The 21,599-nt window shown below is 35.1% G+C and overlaps 1 protein-coding gene across 2 annotated transcripts in view; it reads right to left on the bottom strand.

Moving 5' to 3' along the window:
• LOC137405816 (catenin delta-2-like) overlaps positions 1-21,119 on the bottom strand; it is a 37,098-nt gene extending 15,979 nt beyond the window's left edge. For both annotated transcript variants that reach the window (XM_068092269.1, XM_068092349.1), the window contains exons 1-6: positions 21,051-21,119; positions 18,592-18,754; positions 13,817-13,980; positions 3,916-3,948; positions 2,418-2,532; positions 639-1,183 (exon numbers count right to left, since the gene is read on the bottom strand). In XM_068092269.1, coding sequence (XP_067948370.1) covers positions 639-1,183; positions 2,418-2,532; positions 3,916-3,948; positions 13,817-13,980; positions 18,592-18,726 — 992 coding nt within the window. In that variant the 5' untranslated portion in view covers positions 18,727-18,754; positions 21,051-21,119. The remainder of the gene's footprint in view (positions 1-638; positions 1,184-2,417; positions 2,533-3,915; positions 3,949-13,816; positions 13,981-18,591; positions 18,755-21,050) is intronic.
• Between the last annotated feature and the right edge of the window lie 480 nt (positions 21,120-21,599).

Raw genomic sequence — 21,599 nt, 5'->3', positions numbered from 1 at the left:
AACTTGGATTTACGCCGCGTAGATGGCAGGAGCATTTTTATGGGAAAGCAGACGGCTGCATGGAAATTATTTATTTTCCATAATCACCTACGAGACTTGACGAGAAATTTTCAGGAATATCTGTGACATCTACACAAATATTAAACTAAATTCCTTTTTGATAGTATTCTGTCTTTAAAGGGGTTGCGTGATCTGTCGAATTTTGATAGACTATTAAATTCAAACATAAAAAATTAAACTGCTAAAATATCATTAACTGTTTGTAAACGCATTATGAAAAATTTTAAATGTTTAAAATTCATTTTCAAATACATTTCAAATAACACATACATAGAGAGCCTGTCAAACTTCACATTGATGAAGTGAGGTTGTAGAGTTTGACCAACCCAACGATTCCTATTTGCATTGCCTGGCAGACGTACATCTATTATATCAAGTTTAACGTATAAACTACATTGGAGGAGCGTCCAATGTGAACTAGACTTTAGAATGCTGAGTAAAGAAAAAGAAGAAAGAGAGAAAGAAACTCCTTTTCAACTAACATCAACACTTACCTTGCTTGCACCCTAATTGATATTACCTGTTCTATTCAACACCCTAATTTCATCCAAGACAAGTACGTAAGAGGGTATCTCTACCTGTTTTGTGTTGGCTGAGATAGTGAGCTTATATTGACATAAGGTTGTTTGTCATCACCAAATGAGTCAAAACTTTCTTCTTGTCGGTATGACCCGTCTTGCTGTCGATACGACCCCTCCTGTGGTCGATAAAATTCGTCCTGCTGATGATAAGGTTGGTCTTTTTGCTCATAAAGTTTGTTTTGCTGCCGATATGATCCTCCCTGTTCTGGATATAAACTGTCCTGTTGTCTGTATGATGCTTCCCTTTCTGGGTAAAAATCGTTCATCTGCCGGTAAGATCCTTCTGATTGTCGATATGATCCTTCCTGCGGTCGATATGATCCTTCCGACTGCCGATATGATCCTTCCGACTGTCGATATGATCCTTCTGATTGTCGATATGACCCTTCCTGCTGCCGATACAATCCTTCCTGCTGCCGATACGACCCTTCCGACTGCCGATATGATCCCTGTCTGTTTGATGAAAGTTCTCCATATGATATATAGTCACCAGCGGGATTACTAGGAGAATAATTAGCCTGAGATCTTGCCACATCGGAATCCTAAACAACCAACACATCAATATAACAACCTCCCAAGAGCATCTATCATAGTCTACAGAGAGATAGAGATGCTGATACAATCTTTCTCCCATTACAAAGAGAAAAAAGCAAGTCGAAACAAAACATTTTTTTATCAATATAGCAACATCTGCACCCAAAAGCTTTTCGAAGACTGCAGGTGTATTATTGCTTCGTGGAACAAACTCTCTACCAAAGTTTCCATACACATTTGTACTTATTACCCATAACAAAACTACACAACACTCTGAGGTACACGATTGGGGTTGTACAATTACAAACATGATGCCTCCCTTTAGCTAAAATAAAACAAAACAACATTATCTAGCCTCAGTTCCTTCCGATCTGGACATAGCCTGCAATGTCTACTCGAGTATTATCATGTAAGTATATTCATTTAGAATTATTAATAACTGAAACGATAAGTAAATGTCCTGATGTCGATGGAGTAGATCTGATTTAAATCAACTTCATTAAACAATATGATTTATTGAGGCTGTTATTTATCCCTCTCAATACATGAGAACAGTTTGTTTATAAAGTAATCAATCTTAGTGTGTCCCAGCTGACGGCAACAAGTATCTGTTCTCAGTATTTACTTATTCAGGGAAGGATGTACTTGTATACTGACACGCTACATATCAGACAGCAGTATACACAACTTCCTTATCTTTTCCTACTGTTTACATATTACTTTGTGAGATGTTGTCTAAACTATTAGATGATTAGTAGTCGAGGTTCCAAAACTATTAGACAAGGAGTAGTCTAAGATCCAAAATTATCAGACCAAAACTATTTTGAGTATTTTTATCAAATCAATGCAGTTGAAAAATTTTTTTACATTTTTTTACAAAAATAGTACCTGAACTGGGTCCATGGAAAAAGCAAGAATAACAAACATTACTTAGTTAAGGATCACTAACAAAAGCCTGGCCTGGGTAGAGTTGTTTTGCCATGATTGCTATTTACATCACAGTACACTATAAAAAACTTTAACAGATGTCTTATTGTTTTTATCTTGGAAAATATCATTAAAAATGTATGGTAAAGTCTGCATGAGAAGATAATTTCCACAACAAGCTCCCTAGAGACCTAGGAATACGGTATGCAATGCCCTCATGGCTCATTAAGCCTGAATTACTTTGAGTATAACAATAAGCAGCAAACAAAATATTAGTAATTAAAAAGCAACACATAAGTTGAAGAGAAAACCAACCTTGTGTCTGTAACTATTCTGTGTAGAATTGGTGCCTCTGCTATCATATCCGTTGTACTGGTGTGTCTCATTCTGCCCAAAGGCTACAGTCTTACCCCGTGACTCCATCTCACCGCTGCAATAAAACATGCCTTATGAGCAAGCCGGTTACGAATGCAACAGCAAGAATTTTATGGTCTCCTCAAATTCTTAAAACGCTTGACGGGAGCATATCAGCGAGGCCAAGTGAATTGGACGATTCCTCAAGCTCAGAAATAATTAGCTGTCAAATACAGATAATTCGCATTCAAATCAATTGTCTAGCTACCCAGTCTAGAAGATGTGGTAAACATTCACTGACGCGTCTGAGGCAGCACACTTGAATGCATATATGAGAGGAGTGAAATACACAAAGGAACATTAGTGTGGGAAACTTACTACCGCTTCACCACCATTCAGGGCAACTATGTTCACGCATGTCTGCATAGAGGTCACATCTACAGTTTGGTATTAGAGAAACATTTTTTGTTCCTAGAAATCAAATTATCAGATTTCATCAAACTTACATGCCATCACGGGAACAGTCAGAATTGTCAATAGAAAACGATTTTTAAACTTTCGAATAATTTTCAAAATGGGAATCCTTTTAGTTGTGTGAAAAACAGTTAACAGAAGGAAGGACAACTTCATTCCGTGACCTATTAATTCTAAACAGAGCAATGATATGCAACTAGGCAAAGGAGTGACAACAAATTGAATAATAAAATCATTTTAGTTGTCTTCTTGATGCAGTTCTCAACTCAACCTGTCAGCCAACAAATCAATAAACTACTACAAGGACTACCCAAAGATGTAAATAGAACCGTAGGCTATAAAAAATAGCTTCTCTCATGTCGTTGTCAGATTTTTAATGTACTGCACAACTCGAGCATTTTAATAAACAAAATCCCAATTGCATGGATTACCAGAGCAGCCAAGATGCTTCAATTCCGCCATGACACTATTGACGAGCATTTAGTTTAATTTTCTCTGATGTCTGCTAGAGAGTGAACTTTGATTAATGAACCAGCTGTAGAAAATGGAGATGATAACTTCAAAGACTGGTTTAAATTTAACAAGGCCTCTGTGTTAGACTGCTGCTGGTTTTACACACAATGTTCCCGACGTTTGATAAAATCACTTTGATCAGCTTCATTAAACCCCATCCATACATCAATGATGCTCTTTTACAAAGTACTCAAACCACCAACCTTACGGCCTTAGGACAGGAGAAGCAAACAATCACCAACACATGTGTTCTTATTCACATCAAGTTAATCAGCTTTTCACCCAACTGACTAACTACTTAAACATATAGCTTTTCATAAGAGAACTTGAAAAGTGACACAGCTAGCAGGTGCTTTCATATGAAGGGAATACGATTCCCTTCATAAGACCAATCAGAATGAAAGATCGTTTGTAAGTATCTCTCTCCATGTGGCTATCATAAAAAAGTTTAGTGACACCTTCCTGCACTTACCTTTGCATAATACCTCTCTCCTCGAGCACTTTGCTGTCAACAGAAAAATATACAGCATGAGTAAGTAGCGATACAGCAGAAGATACCACTAGCAACTGCAAGAGAGCATCGACGCACCCCTCAACTAATCATTCAATTAACGACACTGCAAAGTCATTATAAGAACAAGGTCAGACAAATTCCTCACATTGTTTTCTGTTTATTTATGACAAACAATGCCATACAATATGGCTCACAATGCTTGCATAGGCAGTTACAAAGTGAGTATTGATAGGTAGCAAAGGGCAGGCCTTAACTAACGGCAATAGTAATCAACAGTGGCAAATGAGCAACCATGGCTCCACCGCTGCCGACAGCTCAGCACACCAGCCTCCTATGTGGCTAAGAGAAAATGACACCTAGAAGCGATTTTTATGATCTATGACACTATCATTGTCCACAGAAGAAGGGTGATTACTAACAAATCCATAGAGAGACCCAAAAAACACTATAACCTAAATAAAAAAACAATTACTAGAGTTATAAAAAGTATTCTAAATACTTTCACTTGTTTAGTGTGATTGAACTTTCATAACTGTCGATAGTTTGACAAACATAAATATGCACACGTGTAGACAATTCTAGATTTTTCCTTGCCCAACTCCTTCAATTGAGAAATTCAGCTTATTTTCAACATTTCCCACAGTGTAATTGCAGACACTCCGAATTCCTAGCTTTTTAGTAGACAACTGCCTGAAGGTGGTAAACACTCAAGGTAAGACAACTTCCTATTACATGCTCAGTGTGCTTTTTGGTTGCTGTTTTTCTTTTTCCACATGCAGCTTGAAATTTCCACAACAAGATAAACAAGGGTTTTAACTAACCATTAAATTACAAAAATATTGTTATTATCATGAAACCCCTTATTATGGTCGCCACGCAAGGAAGTTTTTCAACATACAATATAAATATGAGCAAATATTTGACCCTAAACACAAAGTAATCTCCGACATAAGACATTCTGAAGCATAGACTTATTAACTATACAGTGTATAGTTAATAGGTTTATGTTCTGAAGTGACACAGTGTATGTCATAAATGTATAATAAGGCTAGAAATAAAAATTAAAGTTAACAAAAAGAGCTAAAAACATAAAATAACGCATACGCTAAATAAATTCAAAGTTCGTGTAGTCTAAATTAGAGTACGTTACGCTGCACATACGTATCTACCATCACTTCTAGTCTAAATTAGAGTACGTTACGCTGCACATACGTATCTACCATCACTTCTAGTCTAAATTAGAGTAAGTTACGCTGCACATACGTATCTACCATCACTTCTAGTCTAAATTAGAGTAAGTTACGCTGCACATACGTATCTACCATCACTTCTAGTCTAAATTAGAGTACGTTACGCTGCACATACGTATCTACCATCACTTCTACCCTAGCGCTGCCGGTCTCCTGCATCACAAAGTCTACACTTCCTTTCAGGTAAAGTAATTACAAACAAAACTCTTGTTATCTGTTACTTCTCTATTAATATGTTTTTACATCTCTCTGTGCAACTACTTGCAGTATTTACATGTATTAGAGTAGAGTTACTGTAGGTTGTCAGATGGTGGAATGAATTAAATTAGCTTCAATGCATTCTTACCAGAGCATTTGATTCAACATATGATCATTTTAAAATCAGCGCAGGTCTTGGTATGAAATAAATTCTCACGTAGATATTTGACTATATATATTCATGCAGATTAATAAACTTGCCATTAAGAGTACCTATTAACTACAAATACACCAAAGCCTGTTGAAATAATTATATAGTCAAACCTTAACCTATGGAGTTCGTCCATTACTATATATGCATATCTTACTCCGCCTATATATAGATGCTAAATATTTTTAAGTTAATTAATTAAGACTCGAGATATTTCATGGTTTGGGTCCTCAATTTTCACATGACAATTACAGGTTTTTAACTATTTCAGCTGATGGGATATGAAAAAAATGCATCCCACCTCTAACAGTAATTTTGAAAAATTATTGCTAGCTGCTTTAACAATCTTCCGCCTTCCATTTTCCATCTTTCTCTCTTAAAAGAGAAAGGTATTTTAAATGCTATATGACCATTCATTTCATTTTATTGACTAAATGTCGCCCTTTTTTGTTTATTTTAAGATTCTTGTTTGGCATAATTTGGAAGACATTTGTTTGAAATGAAATTATTGCAATAAAGTATTATATATATATACAATATATATACATTTGCTTCATATATAGAAACTGTTTAATGTTGAAATTAATATTCTTGCAGGCGTGATTGTATTTTGTTTAGTTTATTCCATAGCTGAAACTAACGATGATAAACACTTTAAGTGTTGACATATAGTAATAAAACAGCCCTTTGTATACAACCATAAAAATGAAAACATTAATTACATGTTAAAAATTAAATAAATAAAGTAATAATCAATAGAGGTTATTAGCATTACTTTACCTGAGAGACCCAAAATCTAGGCTTGGCAATGCAAAGTTGTCTGAGCAATTGTTATGTTTTATTGTCATCAAACCTTAAACACAGTTTCTCTGGTGCAAGCAACACAACCACTATAGTTGGAACTAGCATTTAGTTAAGTCAGCAGGGGTATAGAGAGTAATAAAATTATGTGACATAACCTACAGTAAATATAGCACAAGCTAATGTAAGTTATAAATTTTGTATCATTTTGGGTCTTTAATTTTTACCGATTTTTATACATTTGCTTCAAAAAATTAGGTTACGTTATTCAGGTCATATGATGGAAACTATTTTAAACGTTGAAACATATGCTAGCTAAGACTTGATGTCATGTCACAAAAAGTTGTATGTAGACATGATCATAAGTCAAAGTTCATGTCGATATGACTTAAGGTCATACTCATCATATTTTATGAGTATGTTGCCTTTTTAATAACCTGCTCTGCACTCTTCAAATAAAACACACGCTATGAAATGCTATGAAACAAATAGAATGCAAGGAAATTCCAATCACCAATCCAAACACCACACTGATTCAAAACAGGAAATCAGCTAATTATTTGCTAATACAAACAACTCACGGACAAAGAATACAAAAAGAAGTTACTGACAAAGTGAAGTACTTGGCAGCCTAGTCACAACAATACGCTGGGAGCAATCCTAGAAGGACAATTACTTAGCCACAACAATAAAACTGGAGCAATCCTAGCTGTACAATTTCTTCACCTGACTCGACTAACTATCATACTAGCTGCAACTACAGTGGTCATATTGCTGACTTGACTAAGTAACATGCTAGCTTCAACTACAGTGGTCATATTGCTGACTTGACTAACTAACATGCTAGCTTCAACTACAGTGGTCATATTGCTGACTTGACTAACTATCATACTAGCTGCAACTACAGTGGTCATATTGTTGACTCGACTAACTAACATGCTAGCTGCAACTACAGTGGTCATATTGTTGACTCGACTAACTAACATACTAGCTGCAACTACAGTGGTCATATTGTTGACTCGACTAACTAACATGCTAGCTGCAACTACAGTGGTCATATTGTTGACTCGACTAACTAACATACTAGCTGCAACTACAGTGGTCATATTGCTGACTTGACTAACTATCATACTAGCTGCAACTACAGTGGTCATATTGTTGACTCGACTAACTAACATGCTAGCTGCAACTACAGTGGTCATATTGCTGACTTGATTAACTAACATGCTAGCTGCAACTACAGTGGTCGTATAGCTGACTTGACTAACTAACATGCTAGCTGCAACTACAGTGGTCATATTGCTGACTTGACTAACTAACATGCTGGCTGAAACTACAGTGGTCATATAGCTTGGATTAGAGAAATTGTTTTTCAGCGTTATTCATTTTAGGTTATAGCAAAAACTAAACCGGAAACAGATGGGTGATAAAATTCTAAGCAATGACAAAGTTAAAGTTTAGTAAAATACATACTAAAACTTAGCTTTAATTATGTGTTTAGTGAGCTCAATTCATTTAAATTACATTCAATGTCCTTGTTATTCGCCTGTCTGAAAGGTAAGAACTCCATATGGTACGTACTGCCCATAGTACATTGTGATGTTACATTTTATTGTAGATCATAACCACTAAATACACTAAAGTTACTGCAGGTAACTATAATTACTAAAGGTTAACGTACCATTTTGTTATTAATTTTTAATACGTATACAAAATTTTAATGTTTTTGCCAGGAGGTGTTTGCATTAAATAAATACTATAAGTTTCTATACCCTTCTATATGACATTTTTGCCTTACGATGCCAACACTGGAACAAATTTAAAGTTGTATGGCAAGGGTCCTGTAATTATAACAAATTGCAACATGCTGTAGAATCACATCCCCTTTATTAAACTAATCACACTTGTCAGCTAAAGACTGGCTCAGATGGTCACAGTTAGCTTCCTTCTGCTGGATAAAAGGTGATAGTTTATTTAGTAAGGATTACTAGGTGGAGATAAAACAAATGAGTAATTGGAGGTTTTCAATTTTTAATTTTAACTTTATAACATAAATAAATGCTTTTACTAGACTAAAGTGAACCATGATTGAAGTTACCAGTATTAAGGAGTCGGTGCCAGCAGCACATAGTTATCACGACCAGCTCACACTGTATAATTAAATATTACCTTTAAGTTCATACCAGAACAACCAAATGAGAGAGAGATAGCATTTAGATAAAATAGATTTCTGAATATGGAAGTTGTCTGCACGCCTAAGAACTATTTACCAGATGCTTTCTGTATACAGCGAAATTAGGTGTAAAAGTGATGACAGCAACGTATTACATGAATCCTGCAATCTATAAATAAATACGTTCTATGCGGTTAAATTTTGATTATGGATGCTCTCCAATGTCTACTGCTTGGGGATGCACATATGAGGTGTACGTATGGCAGTCAGATTTCCAGGGCATCCACTAAACAATTGTAGAAGATTTGTGGCACTTTTATGTGGTACATGGAGTAGGTGTAAGGTGGAGCTTTGTTAGCGGTTACCTCTCATCACATAATTACACATTGTGGCTTGAAACCTTTGTAGGCAGTTAAGATATGCAGGTTATAACAGCCAAAAGGCTGCCAAAATAACGAGCACTTTACTGCAAAAGTAAAAAATGGATTCAATGTTGGGCCATTCTCTAATGGATAGAGTAATTACCATGCTAACTGCAGTGTTAAAACCAACATAGAGAGGATTACTCCTATTTTGTGTACAAACATGCCTGAACAATTGTTTCTAGAATGCCTATTTAAGGGTAGACCTTTTTCACTCATATCTCATAAAGGAACGTTTAGGGCACCCCAAAGGACCTTACTAAAGAAAACATTTCAAATATCATTGTCTCCATATAGAATTAATAAAGATCAGATTATGCTTAATCTGATCTTTAAGGCTTCAGCCTTAAAGATTATTCTGTAAGACTGAAGCCGCAATCAAAACAGTATTTGAATTCTATGTTTCCATGATTTTTATTATGGATCTTACATACTCAGTAATAACCAGCTCTATCGAAAACGCAAAAATGATTTTAACTACAGCCAAAGCAGACTCAAGCTTGGTTCAATTTGTAAATAATCCTATTCGCGATAAGTAATGTGCAAATCCCTATAAATATGATCATGTGAAGCAATATTTAATTAGAGTGCTTTACACATTAGGGATTCCCTACACATAGGGGTACACGATTACGGTACACGAGAGTTGCTCGAACTGTAACCACGAACTAACCCCTCATAATTTCAGGAAGCATGGTAGTTTTCCATTGATTGTGCTACATAATAAACAACCTAACCGAGTAGGGCCCACTGATATTTTTTCACATATATTCTAAAAAACTAAAGAGACAAAAGTTCATACAATATATTTGTAAGAGTTGTACAGTGATATCAACTTGGCAAGCTCTCTTTAGAGCATATGTAGCTATGCGATCTGGAAAGCGTAATAGTAAAATACTATTATAAACCAACCAATGATATCACCCACTGTGGTCGGCAGTCATTGGCTGGTTGTTTTGGTAAACATTCTGACAAGTGAATATATAAACCCAGAGCATTGAGATTTATCATAGTAACATTATGCTTTGCATTACTCTTAGCACAGAATTGCAGACAAATACGAGCGAAATGAAAAAAAAAAGTTTTTAATTTAAATATTAGCTTATTTTAGTTATATTTAATAATAATTTGGACAACTGCGATAATGTGGCTTCAATGCATAGCCGAGAATATCATCAGTTAATTGGAACTAGAACTAAACATTTAGAATTTTAACCTTTTTATATTTACAGTTTGAGTTGCAAAGCTTAAGAATAACACAATAAGGTACATGTATTTGATGCTGTAACATACACCTCATTTTCCTATTTCAACGATCGCAGCATTTGTCAATAAGTAGAACAGCACTAAAATATGAAGTATATTTCTATTTGAAGTATATTGTTTTTGGAAGTGGAGCGCCTATGTACATTCGACAGCTACATAATTTTGACAAAATGAGAATGTTGTCATCAGACAACCTCCTAATATAACAGACTTTCTTCCATGCTCTATTACATCTAGTGTATAACAATGTTCATTAATAAATACTATTACACTATAAACCTTACACTAATTGTTTTGTAGTATAATTTTTTATGTGCTAGATGTAAATAAAAAATCCAACGACAACAGTACGCCCTCTTGACATGAAACCATCAAAGATATTGGCAATAATATACAATTACTAGCCGAATGTCTGGTGTTGCACGGGTAATATAATAACTACCTAATGAATTTGAGTAACTTACCTGGAAAGTTAGATCTTTACTAAAATCTATACTAAAGTAATACCCGCATTTTGGGCCAGCTTAACAATCGTTATGGTCAGCAGTGCTAGTTATTAAACCCCAACAAGCGCTTTAAGCACGTGATTATCTTAACCAATGTAATGACTATTTGCCCCATGAATCCATTATATTCCGTGTAACTTAATGGTAAAGTTCGCCACCTCTAGATCTGGAGGTTCTGAGATCAAATCCAGTGCCATGCGAATTGCTCATTGCTAGATTTTAATTGCTACAACTGGACACAGGGTTTAACAAACAGACAAACATTGATATTTATATATATATATATAGATGCGTATATTTATGTACGCAAAAATTAGTCTGTGTTGTTTCTGAAATTTCCATAAATATTCGTGATAGGTAAAAATTATGTGGACTTTGAGCAAACAAATTTTTCTAGAATTTTAGCGGTTGAATGTACTACAGGATCCATAAAAAATCATTGCATTGTTTCAATTTGAAAAGGGTGTCCCATGCACATTCTGCTGCATATGTGAAAATACAGTATGATTTTAAACTGCAAATGCATATAGACTTCCTGCTGAACAACTATGTACATGTGATGAACTCATGGAAGAAAATAAGACAAAATGAAAAATGGACACTATTTTAGTGTGTTTCCAAACAAAAAGAAGAACCTCTTTCTGGTATGCACACTTCTATATATGCTTATCTCAGAGAACGCTGCCAAGTACAGATGATAAAGATGACTGGCAGCACTTCACACTCGAGTACAAATAAAGAGATGATTGATCACAATAAACCTAACATATCACTGATGCAAGAGACTCTACAAGTGAGTAGCTAGTTTTATATAAGCAAATCAGTATGACTTGCGGATCGGACAATATGGTTGCTGGAAGTTTATCAACTTACGACATAGAATATGTGAACTTCCAAACAGAACAACTGTCTGGGTAGGACAAGTGATTTTAGCTGTGAAATATGAACAAAGCAGAAATACCTGCCTCACTATGCACGAGACTAATAATGAAATTAGATATAACTTTACTACATGTCCATATAATAACATACAATATTATATAGGCCTAGCACTAATACAGAGTAAATGATATCATACTTTATTTTAATTTTAATGTGCTCTAAAATGATGAATAGATTCTTTTTATTACTGTCTTTATTATATTGCTTTCATATTTTTAGATGAATTTAAAAATAAATCTGGGTCAGTAAAACTCTTTACTATAAATTCTAGTTTTTTTTAATTTCTTATCTACATTATCATTATAATTACATAATCAACAGAAAGAAGAGTCTATCTGATCAAGCTGAATACAAGTTGTACACAATTATAACTGAACTGCCATAGCAGACTCACGATATTCCAATACGGTTTAAATCATAACTCACAAGTTTATAGAACTGCTGATGTATTTACAGCCATGCATTGTATTATTTCCTGCTTATGGAAAACAGGATGCTACCACATAGCAATGTACCAATGCAATCCTATGCCTACTAACTTTCTATTCCGCTTGTCAATCTTCCTGCGAAGGACATAACTGGCTTCGTTTGTCCATCTAATCTCATGGACATGCATTTCCAATAAGTTTTTCTTTTCAAAATTAGAAAATTTGTAACAAGAAAAAAGCTGTTCTTAAGAGCCATCTTGAACAGCCAACCAGTGCGCTGTCTGTTTGCATTAGGAGCTTCCATAAACACTCCAGCTAAAAAACCGAGCATTATTCAGAGTAACATAAAAATACTATTTCTAAGTCATATTTTATAAATGTTGTTATTTTCTCAGCCATTCTGTGCACCATTTAAATGTAATTACAGCAGTACCTTCTGGCAATTATAGAAACATGTCTGAAACCATATTTTTAATAGCATTTGCTACGAGTGTTCAGTTGATGTGCATCAATCAACATTTGAACAATTGAAGATTGATGAAATTTAAAAATAGACAAATTTTTCAGCACAAGGATTGCATCACCAAGCAGATAGCTTGATTCTATTGTAGTACTTCAGAATTCGCTCTTAAGTACTACCTTCTACCAATGATATACAGCCCCCCAAGGATAGCCGACGGCTATCATATGGGCGGGATTTAATGATGGAGCTCTATTAGGATTGTGCTAGCCTGGGTTTCGGAGCAAACACAACTCTCGCGGGGCGGTCGCGTTGCCTTGTTAGGTTTTAGAAAACACGAATCGCTGTTATCGTTTCATTAGCTTTTTCAGCCAGTAGACCCCGCGGGTCACAATAGCAAACATTGAATTTCTGCAATGTAGGGGTAATACCTAACCAAAATAATGTATTTATTCAAAATAAAACATTTCAAATTACCTACTTTTAGTAATTTTAAAATTGGTAAAGGTCGTAGTATATGCCTAAAGTTAAATATAATTACTCGAACAACGGCATTTTTTTTCTAGTTTTTGATTAATATTTTGCCACCCCTAATATAAAATGACAAAGTCTTTCATCGGTTTCACATTGTTTTACCTTGCCAATAAGATGGGACAGCAGGCAAAGCTGTGCAATGTAGTTTTCATACTCAAAATCTAAATGCGAAACCGAATTTGAGCTATTTTACGATCGTGACTATTAATATCACGAATGCTTGTGAATGGCAACTGACTGATCATAACGGTGACAATATTGGGATACTATATTTATTTGACAACAAAATGAATTCAACAGATAAGTAAAATAACCACTATAGTTCATAATATTCGTAAATTTACAAGGTGCTTTATTCAGCATATTTGTTTGTTCGGGTGCCGTATTCGGGTTAATCCTAACAGAGCTTCATCATTAAACCCCGCCCATATGAGCGCCGTCGGCTATCCTTGGGGGCTGTATATCATTGCTTCTACTAAATGTGTCATTAGATATGTACCCACAATGCATCTGTTCATCTTATCTAATACCTTACATACACAAAGATGATTCAAGGGTATAGCAAATGTATGTTCTAGTAGCTTCTAGTACATAAATCTAGTCAAAAAATGAGATAAAAGTGCTCTTTGTAAACACTTGGATACTCGGTGTCTAAATATTCAACTCACAGAAAAGAGTCGACGAGGTGAGTGCTGTCATTATCAGCCCCATTGTTAAGGTGTCTAGTCATCTCATCCATTCCACTAGTAATGCTAGCTGGTCCCTGCTCCACATAGTCAACGCCTGGTGAGCTGAGACTGCGCATGGAGCCCACCTGACTGCCCACCTTACACTACAAATGAAATGCAATAATTTGTGCTGAAGACAGCAAGTCTTGTCTGACAGGGTGAGGTTTCACCAGTGTTTCGGTAGGCGCTTAGTTCGCACCGGTGGTTGACTAAACTTTTAGTACGTCTGGTGCATGTTGCTACCAGCTTACTAAAACTGCGTGTTCAGACGGCTTACTCCAATAGAGGTAATTAATGAATCCAGGGTCAGCACATGAGTGCTGAGCTTTTATTATATAATAAAAGATTGTCATATATGAATGGCAATGATGCAGGGAGGAGTAATGTAGTACACGTAGATGCCAAAAACTACCGTGATAAGGCAGCAGCCTAAATAAACGTCCAATAGTCAGATTTAGGATTTGCATTTAATCCTCTAAGACTTGGAGTTATGTGCCCCTGTGACGGCGCTCATTAAGTTTTACCAACTACAAAAATGATAGTTCAAGTTCAGTTATACTAAAATTCTCATTTTAAGTCTGAATGTTTCTAGAGTAATGATATGAATTGATATTGTAGCTAATGAAAAGCTCACTTATGACTGTAAGCTTGGACAAAGAGCAGTGCGATACGTACTAGTTACTTCAAACCTAGGGTGAAAAGCACGTCTTTAATTAGGCAATTTGAAGCATCCGCATGTTCTATGTAGCACATCTGTATTATTTGAATATAAGTTCTGTAGCATATTCGTACAGAAACTTCTCATTGTTGTTGTTATAAATACAGCGAGACGACTTATAACATTGCTGTCTAAATAATAATTAGTAGCCACCGTCTCCGTGGCTAGCTGCTTTCAGTAATTTTAAAGTGCATGATATCAGCTACTGTCAAAACTTACGTATCATACAAAAGCTTTTTATCTCAGTTTCTAATTGATCCTAAACTTGATTAGCTTACTACACCATGACATCATACAAATATTCAACCTGTTTCCAATTGTTCCCAAAAGCAGAATGCATAATATTATAATAACATCATGAAAATACAACTTATGATTTATATATAATTACATCTAACATACAGCATTCAAATTTATCATAATGTTATACAGCTTATATTTGCTGTATAACATTAAATGTTATACAGCAAATATAACATCTCTACCAGTACTCAGTTCTATTAGTATTAATAATTGTTGCTGTAATAGCCTACTACTAATTATTGTCACAAAAATAAAGATTTTGTTTATGAATTGATGACTACTTTTCTTTTTTAAAAGAAGATTCATAAGGATTTTCCATTTTCATCTCCGTACTCCAATTCACCTTCTGAGCCATACATGAATTCACCAGTTATCGTATACCATCTTTCCAAGCGTGTCGAGACAATCAAATTTTACCAAGTCTAAAAGTTCCAGATTTAGAGACCGGTTCTCAACTTGCTGGCTACTTGTGCACAAAATTTCAACTAAAACGAAGAGCTGAGACGACAGTCAAAATGCATACAACTGTGTTTAAATTATATTAGTCATCTGATATCATCAAATTTTAATCACACAATCTAAGTAAGACCAAGTATACTCATCACCAGCCACCAAGAGGGGACAACTCAAGAATAGTATGCTTTATGTCAGACTGCAGTGTTTGGAACAAGGAATGATTTTTTTCCTTATTGATACCAAATTTTGAATAACCTTCCTGAACCAGCCATTGCGTTATAACTGATAGATCTACTCATATCTGTCATAATTGATTCACTGAGTCAATCTTTCGATTGAGTCTAGAGGTATTGACGAACTCTTATACCTGAGTATAAATAGCTGATTACAATACAGTATATATTACAATACAGTATATATTACAATACAGTATATATTACAATACAGTATATATTACAATACAGTATATATTGCAATACAGTATATATTACAATACAGTATATATTACAATACAGTATATATTACAATACAGTATATATTACAATACAGTATATTCTTCATGGAATGATCAGCAATAAACTGTGATGACTCTGAAAACATTTTTAAATACTAAAATCATAACATAAAACATTTTACAATTACTGTGATGGGTATAACAGACTACTATTTTTTAGTTATAAGTTAGTAGCTGTTATTAGAAAAGTTTCTTGTACAGTAATACTTCAACTTACGAGTGCTCCAACATACGAGAAACTTGAGATACGAGCCAGCTTTTAAGCAAGTGTTAGCACTAACATACGAGCCATGTTTGAGATACGAGCACGTGAGTCACTTGCCAAGTATGCTGGAGGTGTTTTATGAAAACAGCACCACTCTGTATTTTTCAACTGCTCAGGTTATACTTTTGTATCGTGTTTTTTTTGTGCGCGATTTTCAGTGCAGAATTATGTGAATTAAAAGTACTGTGCGTTGACCGAAAGTTTGCCAGTAAAATGAAAAATAATGCAAAGAAAAAGCGAATGATAACAGTTGATATTAAACGGGAAATTATTGAAAAATATGTGAAATATATATGCGTGATTGAGCTAGCTCAGCAATTTGACAGAAATACATCCACAATTATCAAACAGAAGGATTATATTCAGGGCATTTAGTTCACAAAAGGACTAACGATAGTTTATAAACGGTACAGCGATCTTCACGACCGCTGATGGAGAGACTGTTCAGGCATTGGATAAAAGATAAACAATTGGCCGGTGACAGTGTAACTGAAACGATGTTATGTGAAAAGGCCGGTTCTGTCTATCAAAACTATAAAAATAGACATTCGGACAAGTTGGCTAGTGGTCGTGCATTAATGCTTGGTGACGACACCTGTGTTCGTCCTGATCGCAACATGTTGAAAGGGCGACAAAGGCAAACGTTCTTAGATAGGTTTATCTTAAAATGGCCGGCTGGTCGTGAAAGCGAAACAAAAGAAAAATTAGCTAACCAGTGAGAAACTTCAAACTATGAACGCCGAAGAAATTTTAATTACGCTAAGTTGAAAATGAAAGTTTGCTTTTAGGTTTGCTTTTAAGTTTGTCTGTTAAGACATTGATAAAATCCAGATTTATCAAAGTCAACTGTCGTAATGAAGGATAACTTATATCTCCCTCTCTGGCAAATGCTAGCGTTAGCTGCTATTGTATGTATTTAATTTTACATTTTAATTAATCACATTTCCTTGCATTATTTTTATTTGTTGCTTTTTGAAAGCATGTGGTAAGTTAGGACAATAACCAACATGTTCTTTCTATTACAATATCTTGTTTTGAGTGTTTTATTTGCATTTTTTAGAGTATGGAAACCAATCAATATATATTTAATTGTTCTATATATAAATAAATTGCACCAACATGCGAGCAAATTAACATACGAGCTCAGTCTCGGAACGCATTAAGCTCGTAAGTTGAAGTATGACTGTAATGTGAAGTTTGTGATGTGACTAATAAATCAAGTAAGTATATACTATTACTATATACTATTATACTACATGTATAATAATTTATGACAGCATCAGACATAAAATATACACTATTAGCCCAGACATACAGAGATGAATAATTTTACAAAACCCATAAGCGATTTGAAAAATGCATTTCCAGTTTTAAGAAAATGTTTGACAGGTAATGTTAACTCCAAAATCAAAACAATTTTTTCTTGTTATCTCCCAGTAGATATCAATATAAGCACCCAAAGTTATTCCTTGTCACTAATTATAGTAATACTGCTAAACATGGATTGATACAAAAATTTATCCTAAATAGAAATTAACTGCTGAAATTAATTTTTTTCCATTTTTTCAATTAAAAATTAATCTTTTTCGCCGACTTTGACAATAGACATCAACAAAATCTTGCATATTGGAACGATCGCATTACAAAAGATTAGATAGATTTGAAATTCCAAGGGTACAGATGGAAAATTTATATCTGTTGGCCGCACTGTTGACCGAGATTTTTCTAAAGCACAAGTCACATCATTATACAAACTCAAATCAAATAAAGATTTGATTAAAATTTGTATTTGATTAAAACTTGTATTGATTAAAATTCTATTCATTAAGATGAATTTCCCTTTTAATTTTTAGTACAAGGCGATTTTTGCCTCAGCCTTGTACTCGTTATAATCACAGTTGAAATACTATACTGCGTCCAACCAGCCGATACCATTTATTCACTAGCAGTGGCAACCACTGTGGCATGGCATCTCAACAGCAGCCGCAACGTAGGTAAGATCTTACTTTTGTAAGCAGAAGCTCAGAATTTATCAGTAGAAGGTTGAGTTAAGGTTGAGTTACCATTAAGGCAAATACCTAAGGGATGTCGTGTTGATGAATTAGTAGCTACACAGAGTATGTATGCTGAGGCCTTCGTTATGATGTACGACATGCACTTGTAAAGAAGACAGTATCCTAACCAAGACATGCCAAACATGCATCCAAGAGTATTTTCAACGATATGCTTTCCTTTTATAGTCTCAAAAACTAGTTGTAATAACTAATTTATCTGTCATAACAACTTTAAAAAAGAAACAAGTGTGCTCGTCAATAACAGAGTTACCAATGAGATGTGAGCGATGCAAAAGTGTTCAGAATAAATTATATGTTATAGCTAGTACTGACGCTATCAGAAGCGTATGCCAGACACACCGATGTTCAACATCAACCAATGTAGTCAAAAATAATCATCCAGACCTGTTCAAGCTGATCCACGACACTTCTTCTTTCCGCCTCCAGCTCCTGAGTAAGCCTCTCAAACTGCGCTTCCTGTTCCTTGACCGACTCGAGAATACTGTTAGAGACGCGAACATGCTCGGGTTCTTCCATCATGGGAGAACTAATATGTACCCTTGACACGCTATAGAGAACATACGAGGAATCGCTATAAGAAATACTGCCCTCACTGTCACCACACAGATAGCTTGAACATTCGAAGGCATGCTGTAGCTCTTCGCTACGGGTGTAACCAGTTGTACCGTTATTCATCTTGTAACAGTACTTTGGTTTTGCTCTACAAAAGTAAAGATTAAACATGTCATTGTATTTGAGAGAGGTTTTGTGCGAATTGCCTATGATATTCACAACGAACGCTCTTAGATGAAATAGAGAAGAAATTAAACAAACAGCTAGAGAACTGGCGTGCAATCAATAGCGTCAATAGAGAGAAATAAGTGGGTAAACAAAGCACTCGCTGTCACTTGTCGTGACTAGTTAGGCTCTAGGCTCACATCTGCCACACACTAGCAGTGATAGATACTCGGAGAATGACTAGCTAGCTCCGGTATTATCAGGCAACATCTACCAGTAATTGGGTGATAATAGCAATCAGAGGTGCTAAGATACTAGACAAACAGATTCCAGCACTGCAATAAAAGCTTAAATGCTGAGATAAAGCAAAACTCAGTGAAAAAGAAAGCTATAAGCAAAGAGGCTGCCATCAATACTTGTCCTGGTACACAACTAAAATATCTTTGTGTAATTTTCATTGTGTCGGACAATATCTAGCCCAGAATTGAAAGTCATATCAACATAAAAACAAATTGTAAGAATTTTTTATGTAGCTAAACATTTTTAATACTGGCAGAGCAAACATATACATGCACCATATAAAATTAGCAGCTCTATCATTGATTTAACTCAATACAGTTAAAAAATGACCTGTTTACACTTGTCAAAAAGCTCACAACCTCAGGACTGCATTTAACATGCAGCATAATGTTATTCTCTGTAATATATACTTATAGCAACTTAGAGGAATCATGGAATGAACTTGTTGAACTGTTGAGAAACTGCTGAAAACTTGAGAATTGTTAAATGCTAAGATCTCTGTTAGAAGTGTTGGATTTTTTACATACTGTGAACTTGTAGATGAAAAGAAAAAAATAATTCAATGAATTTTTTGTATCTTTTAGGAAACGAATAAGCTATGAATTATATAATGCTATACAGAGCGAGATATGATATTCTGGACATATATACTTATAGCAACCTTATCAAAATATGAAAGGAAAAATTTGTTGAAAGCACTTGGGACTAAAAGTACAAACCTACTACAGTGTAAAACTTACTAACAGCACTGCCTACAAACCTAAATAAGGCATACGCCTAACTTCTATGATGTACATAAACAACGCAGCAAAGAAAAAATCGCTAGAAAAAGCGAGCAAAGCAGATTTGTACATACCTGATACCTAAGATGGAGCAGGTCTGGTCACCACCCGCATCAATGGCATGAAAAACAAAATATGCACTTAGCTATGTCCCTATATTTGTCAAAAGGCTAAATACTGTCATCATTATTTAATTGCATTCGTAACTATGGAAATTAAACAATTTAAAAATAAAATTTGTTTCAATTAAATTTGGTTAGAAGTTTTATCCCAACATCAGAGTAAACCTAACCTTGATAAGAAACAACTGATGTCTTATAGCACATTATTTGGTCAAAAATTGTAGTGCACTGCTGCATTAAGTCATGCATTGAAGAAGGCGGAGCTTATATTTAATTGCGAGTCTCACAAGATTTTACTAGTGGCTATTGTTTGACAATTTTACAGCAGTTGTAACCACAAAGTAGTGATCTGATAAAAGACAACATTCAAAGTGTTAATAGCATCTAGCATATACCCGTGTCTACAATGCACCTGCCTACACTTGCCACAGCTGGTGAGATGCCATATCATCAGTTTTGTCAAACCAGTTTAGAGAGATTTGCTCGACCTTTCCCTTACATATAGGTTAATTACGTAAAGCTGTGCTTTCCAATGATGCAGCAGCAAACACAAACATTCATGCATTCAGCATGAGTATTTCATCGCACCTGCGTCGAGCCCAGAACCTTACACGCTGGCGTTTACAAAAACTAAAATTTGCATTGATCATTCCCCATCGTGTAACACAATTCGCATTTTAAAAAATTGCTAAACATGATCTAGCAGTTCTTGCAATAAATTCATTGCAGCGTAACTGATCCTCTAAAATTTTCCTAATCAAACTTGTTTGAACAAGATAAAACTTACGCGAACACGATTATAAAAGGATTTGATACAGAACTTTGAAAGAAACCAAAAATGGCAGACTCATGGCCAAACTACACCACTGTTTGATCACTAGAATCACTACCTTTATATCAATCAGCACTAAATCACACCCACCTTTAACGAGAGTATCAACTCAAGTTCAGCATTGGCAGTGTCAGCATCCTTGAAGTACTGTTATGAGCTATAAATATGGAACTGCAATCAGTTATGTATTCACATACATGATTTATTGACAGTCAAAGGGGCCAACTGGATCAGCTAGTAGATAGACAGTTGACAGACTAACTAAGGAATTCTTCTACTCCACCACTAATTGCTCTGGCAGGACTTTTCCTCTATCCTTTCAAAGAGCTAATCTATACCGTGGACAAAGAATGATTGCCGAGACGGCACACCAATATTCCCATTGTACGCTTTAAGGGGAACGACTTCAATGGTCCTCGTGAAATACCTACATCCCTTTGTCATTAAACAGTTTTGGTCGGCCTTTTTGAGGACCATTGGAGCGCGCAGTACAATATACAACGGTGAGAGCTATTGTATTAATCTAGCCACTTACCACTGCTTGGTTGATATTTACACAAAGCAACTCGTATTACAGAAGACACATTCTTAAAATGGTCCAATTGAACATATTGAAAAATATCTTCGTGTAATTGGGAT

Source organism: Watersipora subatra, chromosome 1, assembly GCF_963576615.1.
Source record: "Watersipora subatra chromosome 1, tzWatSuba1.1, whole genome shotgun sequence".
NCBI lineage: Eukaryota > Metazoa > Bryozoa > Gymnolaemata > Cheilostomatida > Watersiporidae > Watersipora > Watersipora subatra.
Note: the sequence above shows the minus strand (reverse complement) of the source record. Positions and strands in the feature narration are given on the sequence as shown.